The sequence below is a fragment of the Dendrobates tinctorius genome, unplaced genomic scaffold (genome assembly GCF_039654945.1).
Source record: "Dendrobates tinctorius isolate UK_male_01 unplaced genomic scaffold, ASM3965494v1 ptg000143l, whole genome shotgun sequence".
NCBI classification, from domain to species: domain Eukaryota; kingdom Metazoa; phylum Chordata; class Amphibia; order Anura; family Dendrobatidae; genus Dendrobates; species Dendrobates tinctorius.
Window position 1 is genome coordinate 46,949,336 of NW_027361810.1, and position 12,925 is coordinate 46,962,260.

A 12,925-nucleotide genomic window follows, 5' to 3' on the forward strand; every position below is an offset into this window, starting at 1 on the left:
GGGAGAATGGATGGAGCCATGTGCTGTAAAATTCTGAGTGACAACCTCCTTCCCTCCGCCAGGACATTAAAAATGGGTCGTGGCTGGGTCTTCCAGCAAGACAATGACCCAAAACATACAGCCAAGGCAACAAAGGAGTGGCTCAAAAAGAAGCACATTAAGGTCATGAATTGGCCTAGCCAGTCTCCAGACCTTAATCCTATAGAAAACTTATAGAGGGAGTTGAAGCTCTGAGTTGACAAGCGACAGCCTCAAAATCTTAATTATTTAGAGATGATCTGCAAAGAGGAGTGGCCCAAAATTCCTCGTGACATGTGCGCAACCTCATCATCAACTACACAAAACGTCTGACTGCTGTGCTTGCCAACAAGGGTTTTGCCACCAAGTATTAAGTCTTGCTTGCCAGAGGGATCAAATACTTATTTCTCATTGAAAGATGCAAAAATTAGGTTATACAATTTATACAATGCGATTTTCTGGATTTTATTTTTGATACTCTATCTCTCAATGTTAAAATTAACCTACCCTTAAATATATACCGTATATAAGCATGCACACACTGTATATAACATGTGCTTAAACACATAATGTGGCGATATATCTTTTTTTTGCTGTTTTACACACATACATTAAAATCTATATTTATTTATAAAAGACAGTATAACTCCAATTTATGGAAGTAAAAAAAAAAAAAAAAAAATCAGCAGTCGCTTATTCCCACATGAACATGCAACTTTTTGGCTCCCAAATTATATATTTGTTATTTGAAATGTAATTTTAATCTAAAAAAAAAAAAATACATACAAAATCAAGCTATAACCTCTTATTCTCGCAGTTGATATTACTTACATATTCCGGTTTTAACTTCTTGTCTCCCCCTCGCACGGCTACTTTTTCCAGCTTATCTATGGCGGCTGCAATGGCTTCTTCATCTTTTAGGCGAAGCTCTTCGTGGATAATCTCAATGTCCCGTACTGGGTTGACGCTTCCTTCGACGTGGATGATATCATCATCATCAAAGGCGCCTAAGGAAAAAGTAGAACGTATCATTTTAAATTCCAAATATGCAAAACATTGTTCGAAGTCATCATAAAAAAGGCTGGGATTATGCTGCACTGATACGTCTCCACTTTAGTGCATATATCCATCTGACACATTTGCATTCTTCAAACTTGAGAAGCATCAACAACACTTTTATTTTGTTTTTGCCAAATTTTAACAAAAATAAATCAATAAGATAATTTTAGAAAGATTTAATAAATGCATTGATGAGGGAGCGGAAGGTGAATACCTGGGTTGAAGAGTAACTGTGCTTTTAATTATTTCATAAATCAATATTAGACATGAAAATAAGCAACTTTATAATATGTTATCAGATATATTTGCTTATTTCTCCTCCTAGATTTTTCTTTTATTCTATATTGAAGAGTAAAATCTGTATCCGATGTAGACAGACTTTCACACTGTTGAACTAGGAGATGACAGTTGGTGCTCATAACAATCTAAGGAGGGGGAGGAGCTAAGAAAGACAGACATTCTACTGTAAATTTGAAACAATAAATAAATAAATAAATCTTTATTTTTATATAGCGCTAACATATTCCGCAGCGCTTTACAGTTTGCACACATTTTCATCACTGTCCCGGGTGGGGCTCACAATCTATATTCCCTATCAGTATGTCTTTGGAGTGTGGGAGGAAACCGGAGTGCCCGGAGGAAACCCACGCAAACACGGGGAGAACATACAAACTCCTTGCAGATGTTGTCCTTGGTGGGATTCGAACCCAGGACTCCAGCGCTGCAAGGCTGCAGCGCTAACCACTGAGCCACCGTGCTGAAACAATTACAGATTTAAAATATAACTGTTTCAGGAAAACTTGCATTAGAATGTTTATGTCTGCATGTAGCTCCTCTCCCTCCATAGAATATTATGAGCACTAGCTGTCATCTATCTCAGTATGGGGGACGATCTTTCTTCACTGAATTAAGATTTTACAGCTTTTAACCTAAAATTGAGATTGAAAGACTAATCTAGGAGGGAAAAAAAGTACAGTACATTTATCCAATAAGATATATTATTACAACATTGCTTCTTTTGACATATACATTGATTTATTAAATATAAATGAAGATGAAGAATACTCTCTAGTAAGTATGTCTTCATTATTTTATTTTATTTTTTGTAGAAGAATCCCTTCACACTTATAAAAAAAAAAAGGAAATCCCTCCATATTAAAATAGACAAGTAGATAAAGTCCACCAAGTCCAATTATAATACTTTTAAAATGAAGATGATAATGAAACGTAAAGTAAAACAAGGCTGATCAGACTGTTCTTAAGGCCCCTTCTCACATAACGAGATTGGTAGCGAGATCGCTGAAATGTCACCGATTTTGTGACGCAACAGCGATCTCGCTACATGTGACACATAGCGGCGACCGCCCCCCCCCCGCTGGATATCCCTGATCGTGCTCGAATGTCCTAGGCCATTTATTGGTCGTTGGAGTCCTGCTGGCCAGCATGCATCACTGTGTTTGACGCTAACGAGCGACCTTGTTGGTGACGCAGAACGCAGGCGTGAGTCGTCAGAATAGCTGCTGTGTGACAAGGTCCCAACGACTGCCGATGTCGTTATACGGATCGCCGTATCGTTACTGCATCGTTGAGTAGATCTGTCTGTTTGACAGCTCACTAGCGACCATGTAGCGACGTACCAGCGATCCTTCCCAGGTCGTATCGTTGTCGGGATCGCTGGTGCGTCGCATAGTGTAACGGGACCCTTAGAATGGGCACCAAGTTACTTTTTGATGGGTAAAAACAAATAAAACCATCAAAAGACCAGAACAAACCAACCAGTGATCGAGACTTGGTCATATGTCCTACAGTATCCAGGCCACAGAGCGAAAAAATAGGTGGCACTCCGTGATGCAGTAAAACAATCCTTTCTTTATTCAATGCAAGTAGTACATGGATGCAGGGGAGCAGGTGCAGTGGAGGACCACGGCCGTTTTGCGTTGATCAGATGCTTCAACGGGTTCAGGTATGGATCCGTTGATACCTGGACCCATTGAAGCGTCTGATTGATGCGAAACGGCCGTACATGCACTACTTGCACTGAATAAAGAAAGCATTGTTTTACTGCATTACGGAGTGCCACCTATTTTTTCCTCTTTGGCCTGGACTTTGTACGACACTGATAGTTTCAGGCAGGGCTGTGGAGTCTGTAAGCCAAATCTTCGACTCCTCAATTTCCATGACACCAACTCAGACTCCTACACAGACTACACCAAAATGGTCTCCGACTCCACAGCCCTGGCTGCCAGGGCTGTGAGGTCCGTCAGCCAAACCTCCAACTCCTCAGTTTCCATGACACCGACTAAACTACGACTCCACCAAATTGGCTCCGACTCGGATTCAACAACTCTGACTCCACAGCCCTGGTTTCAGGTGTTGCACCCGGGATTTTGCAAGAAGTACACTGCTGGTCCGCCGAGTAAGCTTGAAAAGGTATGTTAAAAGTTGTTTGGTGCTGGTTTTTCTCCTTTCCCACAATTGCCTGTCCTACACTAGGTGTGTAATAATTGTAACTATACCGTATATAATTGGTGCCCCCAAAATTGGTGTTAAGACCACTTACAACAAGACCAGTTACTAAAGTGGCCATATGCAGGAGAAAAAGTAGCAAAAATCAACAATTTGCAAAGTAAATAATCGAGTTTCAGAGCAGTGAAAATTAAAAGTTTAGACAAAGCACCAGCAGAATGAAGTGGGGTTAATACTATGCGAGGAAGAGCACCAACACTAAAAAGAAAGATAAAACTTCTTCAAAGGCCACTGCTGTATTCCTGTGACCTTGAAGAAGTCATTTTATCCCTGGACATGGCTAAAGATTAGATTGTAAATTCAGTTGGGCAAGGAATCTGTGCCGCCACCATTCGGTGTATTGCGCTGCATAAAAATTTTACGCGCTATATAAAAGCTCTTTATTATCGTAATTATTACATTTCGCTCACTTCTTGATTACTTGCTAACTGTAAACTTAATTACCAATAGGTGACTAGCGGTTTGGTGTGACTGCTCATAATGTTCATTCAGTGACACGTCTTGTAACGTTTCCCTGAGGTTGTGCCTGGTGTCAGTAATGATCAAGGGTGCATCAGAAACCGCTTCCTTAAAGGGGATGTGCGCGCAACGTCTTTTAGACACCAGAGTACCCGTTGAGCTCTTCCTGCAAATGACGGAACACGTGGGTTTTGACTTACAAATACTGATGTAAAATACTGATCAAATACTGAACGTGGCCCAATAGTGATCGGCATCCAGGAGAATGGATGGGTCACTTCTTTTAACCACGTTTGGAAGCCTGAGGGGGTTAAAAAGTTCAAAAAGAATAAGCATACGCACAGCAGGCGCATTGCTTTTGGCGGTTTTTTTTTTAGGGCTTTTTCAGGTGGTTTCCAGGCGTCATGTGCACATACCCTGAGCGGACGAGAATATCGTCTTGGACACATACATGTTAGACACAATGGTCACCTTCCTCAATTGAATTGAACCCTATCCAATCATAAACGAGGGAAGGAGCTGGATAGAAAAATGAGATTTTAAGAATAAAAAAAAGCCTGTTTCACACCAGAGTAATACGAATCCGTGTTTATATCTGCGTTAGACGTAAACCCTAATGTTACCAACAGCAAGATGGCTTTCATTTGGCCCAAATAGAAATGAACTGGATTTAAGGGAGTCTATCAGCACAAAATGACTGTTCAAACCAAGCACAAGCACTCAAGTGCACTCTTGAGGTTGCCAAACAGTTCTGTGCTCTTTTCCATCTACTTCTTTTTAGCATCCCTGCCCGCTATACCTTGATTGACAGCTCTGGCTTAATGGGAGCTCAAGAAGGCCAGGGATTGAAGGAAAGCAAGTAGGCACACGGAATACCTGTGCTTGGTTTGAACAGTCATTTTGTGATGATAGACTGCCTTTAAAGAGACGCCAATTATTGTGCTTATTTTGTTCCTGCTGCTCTGCTGAGTATTCAGTGCAAATTTGTATGGCTTTCATCAAGGGGAAGGAGCTCACAGGTCAAAAATTTGCACTAACTAAAAATTACACTTATGCCATATGGGAACATGGCTTAAGAGTGAATGCACGCAGGTTGTAGTTGCGGTGGATTTGCACAGGTAAAATCCACAGAGGATTACAGTAGGTACACCAAGTGGGTGAGATTTTATAAATTTTATCTATGTTAAAAACTTTACATGCAGAAACACCTTTTGCAAAAGTTAGATATACAATACATTTTTCCTCCATAACTTCACAATGGAAAGTCAGCTACTAACGTTAAGAGTGAGATATTAAAATTCCATCCTCGTGTTGAGAATTTCTGCAGTGTAAATTGCGTGGTGCTGTGGATCTGACATCCCCAGCCTGCCATTCTTTCTTGCAGACCTTTTACAATGCAGGAGATGGAATCTACAATAATTTTTTTTAAAAAAATCCCCAGGATAGCCGACCTGTCAGAAGGGGTAAAATCAGCAGCAAAATCTGCACAGAACTCATACCGTTTTTGCTGCTGATTCACTGCAAGTTCTGCAGTAAGTATTTTTGCAAAACGTCGTTCCAAACCAAATAATAATCTTTACTCCTTTATCTCTCGTACCAATTTTTTTTGTTCATATTTTGTGAAAATCCACAGAAAGTAACAATTCACTGCGAGGGGAAAAAAAAAACAAAAAAACAAAAAGTGTCAAGCTTTCAGAACTTGTGAGTTACCAGAATTTTTTTTATGGTTTTAATTTGGATAAGAAGTGATAAGGAAGCACCATTAGGGACACTTTCTGCTCCGTGGATCTGTTTTGAGCCTCTGAAATTACTGCACAACCGGTTTACGGGTAAAAGACCGGAAGATCTACAGTAGGAGCTTTAACTTTGCACCTACAGCTGGAAGGAAGGAATGAATATCAGGCGACCAGCTGCAGGAAAGGTGTCAAGAATCAACAACATGATTTGGATCAGAGGAAAGAGGGGGGGAAACAAGCCTCTGATTCCCAGATGTATGGCTTCCTGTCATTAATCAGTAGATTGACAAGTACTAAATAAATACGGCTCCAAGTGACTCGTCCCCCCACTGCCTCTTTACTATGCACCAAAAGTTACAAGAAATGATCTGATCATTTCGGCAGGGTCTGAGTTTCCATGGGAAACTGGGATTGGCCTGAAATCATCTGGCAGACCTCTCCCCCAGCTTCAATCTACTTTATCACTGTGGTTTTGACCGTGATTAGATAATGAACCACTCAGACGCACAATTTACACAGCGGCTAATTTCATCGGCCTGATTTGAGGGTATGGTTTTGAGGGGGCCATCAGAGAAGCCGGGGAAGGTACATTTGTCATCCGTGAGTGACAAGCGCTCACAAATGCGAACAAAATGGTGCTGGCCCTTGTTAGGAGCACGCGCTATTAACACGCAATTTAAAGTGCAGCCGAAACCCTAATTTGAAATATCCGACTGGAATCGCGAGGGGTGCAGCGGGCGGATATTACTGGAGTACGCCGGCTGACTTCATGCACTTTTCATGACATGATGGGGCAACACGCTAACTAGACTTTATGCAAATGTGCCGGAAAAAGAAAGATAATTATTTCAATACAAGCAGAGAACGCCTATTACCTCCAGGATGGAGTATATAAATCAGTGCTGATCGTTAGATTATTTATGCCGTCATTCAAGAAAAAAAATAACTTAAGATATCATTAGAAATAAAGATTTTGGATCAGAAAACTCCCGGGGTACAAACACACCTAGCTCGCATCATATCCAGGCTAGGGGTGAGCAGACCCGTGGAAGTTCAGGTTCTGGTACCTGACCGAACGTTGGACTAAAAGTTTGTTTTTGGTCGCAGTTAGTGATGAGCGAATGTGTGCTAACCGAGTGTCTTCGGCATGCTCGAAAAATATGTTTGAGTCCCTGCGGCTGCATGTCTTCCAGTTGCGCGAAAGCCATAACACATGTAGAGATAGCCTGTTTGTTAGAAAATCCCTGCATGCGTTGTGTCTGTCAAACAGCAGAGAGACATGCAGCCGCGGGGACTTAAACATATTTTTCGAGAACATTGAAGACACTCGGTTAGCGCCCGAGCACCTTATCACTAATACCAATATTTTACCCGAACTTTACCCTCGTTGAAATTTATGTGGAAACAAACTTAATTCTCTCTCTTAACATTAAAACGGACTTCCCTGAGAAGTCAGCGTTCGGAGTTCAGCACCGGACGCTAAGGGTAAGTGCACACAATCAGTAAACACTGCGGGATGAACGCTGCGTACTTCCGCAGGGTCCAGATGTTACAGCATAGTGGATGCAATTTCAAGAAATCCCATGCCCACTATGCGCCCACAGACACCTGCGGATCACATGCGGTGACGGACTTTCGGCGCATCTTTCCAGACCGCAGCATGTCTACTTATCTTGCGGAGACGCAAGTCTCCGCAAGATAAATTTCACCCGTGCAATGTATTGGACACAGTGATTCCGTACGGTTCAATGAACACATGCGGATTCACCTGCGTTCAAAAGCAGGCAGCGCTTTAGACACGGCGGACAAGTTCTGCATCCAAAGCGATGCCGATTCCTGAACGTGTGCACCTACCCTAACTGTTCGGTACGAACCCCGAACTTTAAAGTTCGTGTTCACTCATCTCCAATTCAGGCACGTGTGTAAAGACCCATAAACATGCGGCAATCATCAACCAAATTATCATTCTAGATCACTGCTCTTTGCAAACATGGCAGCGATCAGCCAACGAACAAGCGTGTTCATCGATTATGCTGCTTAAAAAATAATCGTCGTTATCAGCACATCCTCCTGGAGGAAGGATTTTCCAGCAATATGCAATCTGGATGGGAAATGAAGGATTGTATTAAAAATCGTTAGACCCCATAAAGTATGCATCAACCCATGTAGAAGTGTCTTTCGACGAGCAACAACTGATTGGTGGTGTGTCAGTGCACTTATACAGCTTCTTCCCAATACATAGATACACCCTCCATGCACTTCCAGCTTGTTTGCATATGGTTTTGCATGCTTTCCTGTAGTGATGACATGCTGGTATATCCACATGATTGCTGTATGAGAGGTCTGAGGCCAGAGATTGGCTGCAGCGGTCATGTGGTTATAGGAGCACGTCATCCCTACAGCTGAGTAAACGATGAATGGAAGGGAATTTAAAAATGTGATTATAGGTTAGGGCTCATTCACACGCACTGTGTTCTTGTACCAGTACTCTTTGTGGTTTCCATGAATAGCACTCGTACCTGTGATAGTCTATGGGGCCATTCACTTGTCTGGCACTTCTCGCGGATAGAGCCTTCTGTGGAAAACTGTGATATGTCCAATTTTGATCCGAGCGTCAAAACAAAATCAGCAATGAAAGTCTATGGGTCCGTGTAAAAGTCAGGCCGTACTTGGATGACGTCAGAGTGCAGTCAGTATTTCCTTGACTGTCACTTAAGAGGAGGTGTAGAATTTTTTTTTTCTCCACGTGCAATAAAAACTTATGACGGTTGGACCACACTGCTAAAATTATCTGCTCATTTTTCTCGTACGTGAAAAAAACAGGGTTCTGAATGAGGTCTTAGTTGTCATTTCGTGCACATTTCCTGCTGTAGTATTTTTTTGAAAAAAGTCCTGGACATCCCCTTTTAAGGCTGCTACTCGAAAGTACCTTCTGCAACGCAACAGGATAGTTCATAGCATTGAAATGTCAAAAATGACATGCAACACCGTATGATTGTTTTCAATGGAGGTTTAACTTGACCATAAAAAAAGCAAAAAAAAAAAAGCTTATATCCATTTTTTTTTTTACTTCTTTCTTTCAGTCTTCTATCCTTAACAACTTTACTCTTTACATAAATATAAAAAAACACTTTCCTATAATAAAAAAATTATATATATTATAAAATTATATATTTTCTAATATATATATAATTCTTGTTATATTTTAGGAAATATTTTTTTCTTTTATATTGCCGTAAATATATCATTATTTTACATGCACCCAAACTGAACACAGAATAAAGACTAATTTGTATTGTTCTACACGGAAGCGAAACGAGAAATCTAGATTCTTTCTATAAAATTTCTTTACAATTTATTTATTAAAAAGTTAATCTTGGGAAAAAAAAGAAGCCCCGTCTCCCATGTTCTAACCATGTCAAGATCTTCTGACTGTATGTTATGTATTCATCTGAACAGAACCACTACACTTAGTTGCAGGCTATCATCAACCAATTCATTCTCTTGCTTGAAATCAAGTCATCCAATTACTCCTTGACTAATCAAGGCTGTTTTGGCTTTTGCTTTTTTTTTCCCCAAAGGTACTCAACAGCATAAACAGTTCACTTACAAGAAATGGAAAAGGGCTAATCAGCGGAATTATTGTTTTGCTGCTGCAATTTGTGGCATTTAAATGTAGGCGCTGATTGGACTGAAAGTTTTATAATATTGCGTGGGGGGCTAGCTGATACAAATATCAGATGGCCTTTGTCTTGAGCTGGACGAGATATCGTTTCGAAAGATTCCCGTGAGAGGGATGTAGCCTGGCACACAAAAATAGGAGACAACCCAAAGTGGAATATATTGCACAGCGCGCTGCTCCTACTGTAATCTTTTACCTTCTTTTTCCTGAGAATAATAATTATAAGCAACATCACCGAAGGGGAGCTTGCTCATCTTCTCTCCAAATCACACCTCACCACTTGTGCACACGACCCCATCCCACCTCCTCCCCAACCTCACCACCACTCTTATCCCATCCCTAACCCACCTCTTCAACCTATCACTTACTTCCGGTACCTTCCCTTCTGCTTTCAAACATGCCACAATCACGCCTATCCTTAAAAAGCCAACCCTCGACCCAACAGTCATGTCCAGCTATCGCCGCTCCCATTCGCTTCTAAACCACTGGAACAGCATGCCCAAACTGAACTTTCCTCCCACCTCTCATCTAACTTGCTCTTTGACAATCTACAATCTGGTTTCTGTCCCCATCATTCCACTGAGACAGCCCTGACCAAAATTACCAACGACCTACTTACAGCCAAAGCTAACGGACAATAATCTATACTCCTGCTTCTAGACCTGTCCTCTGCTTTCGACACAGTTGACCACTGCCTCCTACTACAGATCCTCTCCTCCTTTGGCATCAACAACCTCGCCCTATGCTGGATCTCCTCATACCTTTCCAACCGCACATTCAGCGTGTCTTCCACACTACCTCCTCATCCCACCCTCTCACTGTTGGGAGTCTTCCAAGGCTCTGTTCTAGGACCCCTACTCTTCTCAATCTATACACTTGGCCTGGGGCAACTCAAAGTCCCATGGATTCCAGTACCACCTTTATGCCGATGATACTCAGATCTACCTCTCTGGCCCAGATGTCACCTCCCTGCTGTCCAGAATCCTGGAGTGTATCAGCCATATCCTCCTCCAAATCTGAACTGATCATCTTTCCCCCATCTCACAGATCTTCCTTATCCGACTTATCTATAACAATTGACATCACACTTTCCCTCGTACCAGAGGTCCGCTGCCTCGGAGTAACCCTTGACTCTGCCCTGTCCTTCAAACCGCACATCCAAGCTCTCTCCACCTCCTGTCACCTCCAGCTCAAAAATATTTCCAGAATCCGTCCCTTCCTCAACCCTCATTCTACTAAAATGCATGTACATGCCCTCATCATCTCCCACCTCGACTATTGCAACATCCTTTTATGCGTCCTCCCTGCTAACACCCTCGCACCTCTCCAGTCCATCCTTAACTCTGCCCCCCGACTAATTCATCTCTCTCCTCGCTACTCCTCCGCTTCTCCCCTCTGCAAATCTCTTCACTGGCTCCCATTCCCTCAGCGTATCCAATTCAAATTACTAATACTGACCTACAAGGCCATCTATAACCTGTCTCCCCCATATGTCTCTGAACTAATCTCCTGATACCTTCCCTCACGTAATCGCCGGTCCTCTCAAGACCTCCTTCTCTCCTCCACACTTATTCGCTCCTCACCCAACTGCCTCCAAGACTTCTCCCAAATAGACCCCATCCTTTGGAATTCTAAGCCCCAACACGTCCGACTATCAACCACAATCAGATCCTTCAGATGGAACCTGAAAATCCATCTCTTCGGGAAAGCTTACAGCCTGCAATGATCCCCGCTGCCTCCTCACCACTACTGGAGCTACAGCCTCACCATCACTGGAGCTTCTGTAACCCCCAACCTACTGTCTCCTTCCCCACCATCCTGTAGAATGTAAGCCCGAAAGGGCAGGGTCTTCTCTCCCCTCCATATTAGTCTGATTGTTAGTTTACTGTAAGTGATATCTGTACTTTGTATGTTACCCCTTCTCATGTACAGCACCATGGAATCAATGGTGCTATATAAATAAATAATAATAAGCAGTTGCATATGAAAAAAATGAACAAACAGCAGTCTCTCTCTATGGCAGTAACGTGTTTCTGCTTCGCTGGCATCTCGGGTACGTAAGACAAATCTAAGTGCTTGTATGAAATTAGATCCAAGGAGAGTTGAGCAAAATAGATTAGCAGGATCAGTACATCAGGCCTAGTAATCAGAAAAGATGTCAGGGATGCCAGTAGGTAGGAAGAGGTTCGAAGGGTTCTGGGCTGGCGGCCACAGGCAACCGATGTAGCCGCCGGACTGGCGGAGTCTTTTTGCTAAATTCTAGAGACAAGATTGTGGGGGGGTTTTTTCCGCCACCAGAAACTGCACCCGTCTTATCTATGGATCGTGTTAGGGAGTGCAACACGGATTCATCCAAGATGGTAAAGCAAGTTGTCCAGCAAGAATCGTGCACGGGTCTTAATCTAAGGGCGAAGTCAGACGGCCGTATAAGTTTGAGTGAGATCGGAACACAATGCACGGACTGGCCGATGGCTCTCCAGATCGGAGCGTGGCAGATTCATGTATTTCTATGCAGATGTCACATTCTGGTCATCCATTTTAGCATTGTAGTGGGATAAAAATTGTGGAATTATTTGGTAATAGTGTAAAAGTTTTGTTTTTATGCATTGCGACCATGGTGCTAATCATCCAACTCAAAGCAGACAGGTATTGTTTTTACTGCGATGTTTAAAGATACACTAAAACCTCATTTTTTTCCCATATTGTTGCCTGAATACATGCATTTCCCCAATGCATGAATGCGGTCTAAAAAAATTTAATGTACAAAATTAAAAGCTTTGCTGAGACAATGTTCTAGGAATATAGGCCCATGTACACATTCGATAAAAGTTGGCCAACCATCTAATGTGTATGGTGGTCTCATGACTGTCCCCCAACAAGTTTATATCAGGGGATATAAGAAATGGATGGTTGGAATTCAATAAGTTGATCCTTTTGTTTGGCGGGAAGAAGAGGCCTCTGACAGTGGCTTTCTCACAGAAGAACTCTCATGCGAGTGTTCCATGCATGGGGGAGTCAGGAGAGAGTCATAAGCCAAACAATAGTTCAGCCAACAGCTATTTGAGGTGTTCGGCTAGCCTAAGCGAGACATATACCATAACGAATAGTGTTTAGTGAGCATGCTTGGGTGCGAATAGTATTTGAACACGCCAAAGATACTCTTTGTTCGAGTCCCCGAGGCTGCATGTCTCATGGCTGGTAGCCTAACAAACAGGCAATCCCTACATGTGTTGCTGCTGTCGAACAGCCGCTGGGAATCGAACATAGTATTCGAGCACGCCGAAGATGCTCTATTAGCACACGAGCATGCTCGGATAACACCTTACCAAAGACTGAACACGTACACAGCAAGTTGCTTTGACAATGCAGTGCATATGTTGAATTTTTTTTTTTTTTTTTTTTTTTTTTTTTTTTTTTAACGCTTTTGTTTAGTGCTTGTTCCCGG

General features: G+C 42.3%; 1 protein-coding gene across 4 annotated transcripts in view; it reads right to left on the minus strand.

The window, feature by feature from the left end:
* Window positions 1-12,925, minus strand: part of OLA1 (Obg like ATPase 1) — a 245,157-nt gene that overhangs the window by 131,180 nt on the left and 101,052 nt on the right. For all 4 annotated transcript variants that reach the window (XM_073545915.1, XM_073545916.1, XM_073545918.1 and 1 more), the window contains one exon: window positions 850-1,025. In XM_073545915.1, coding sequence (XP_073402016.1) covers window positions 850-1,025 — 176 coding nt within the window. The remainder of the gene's footprint in view (window positions 1-849; window positions 1,026-12,925) is intronic.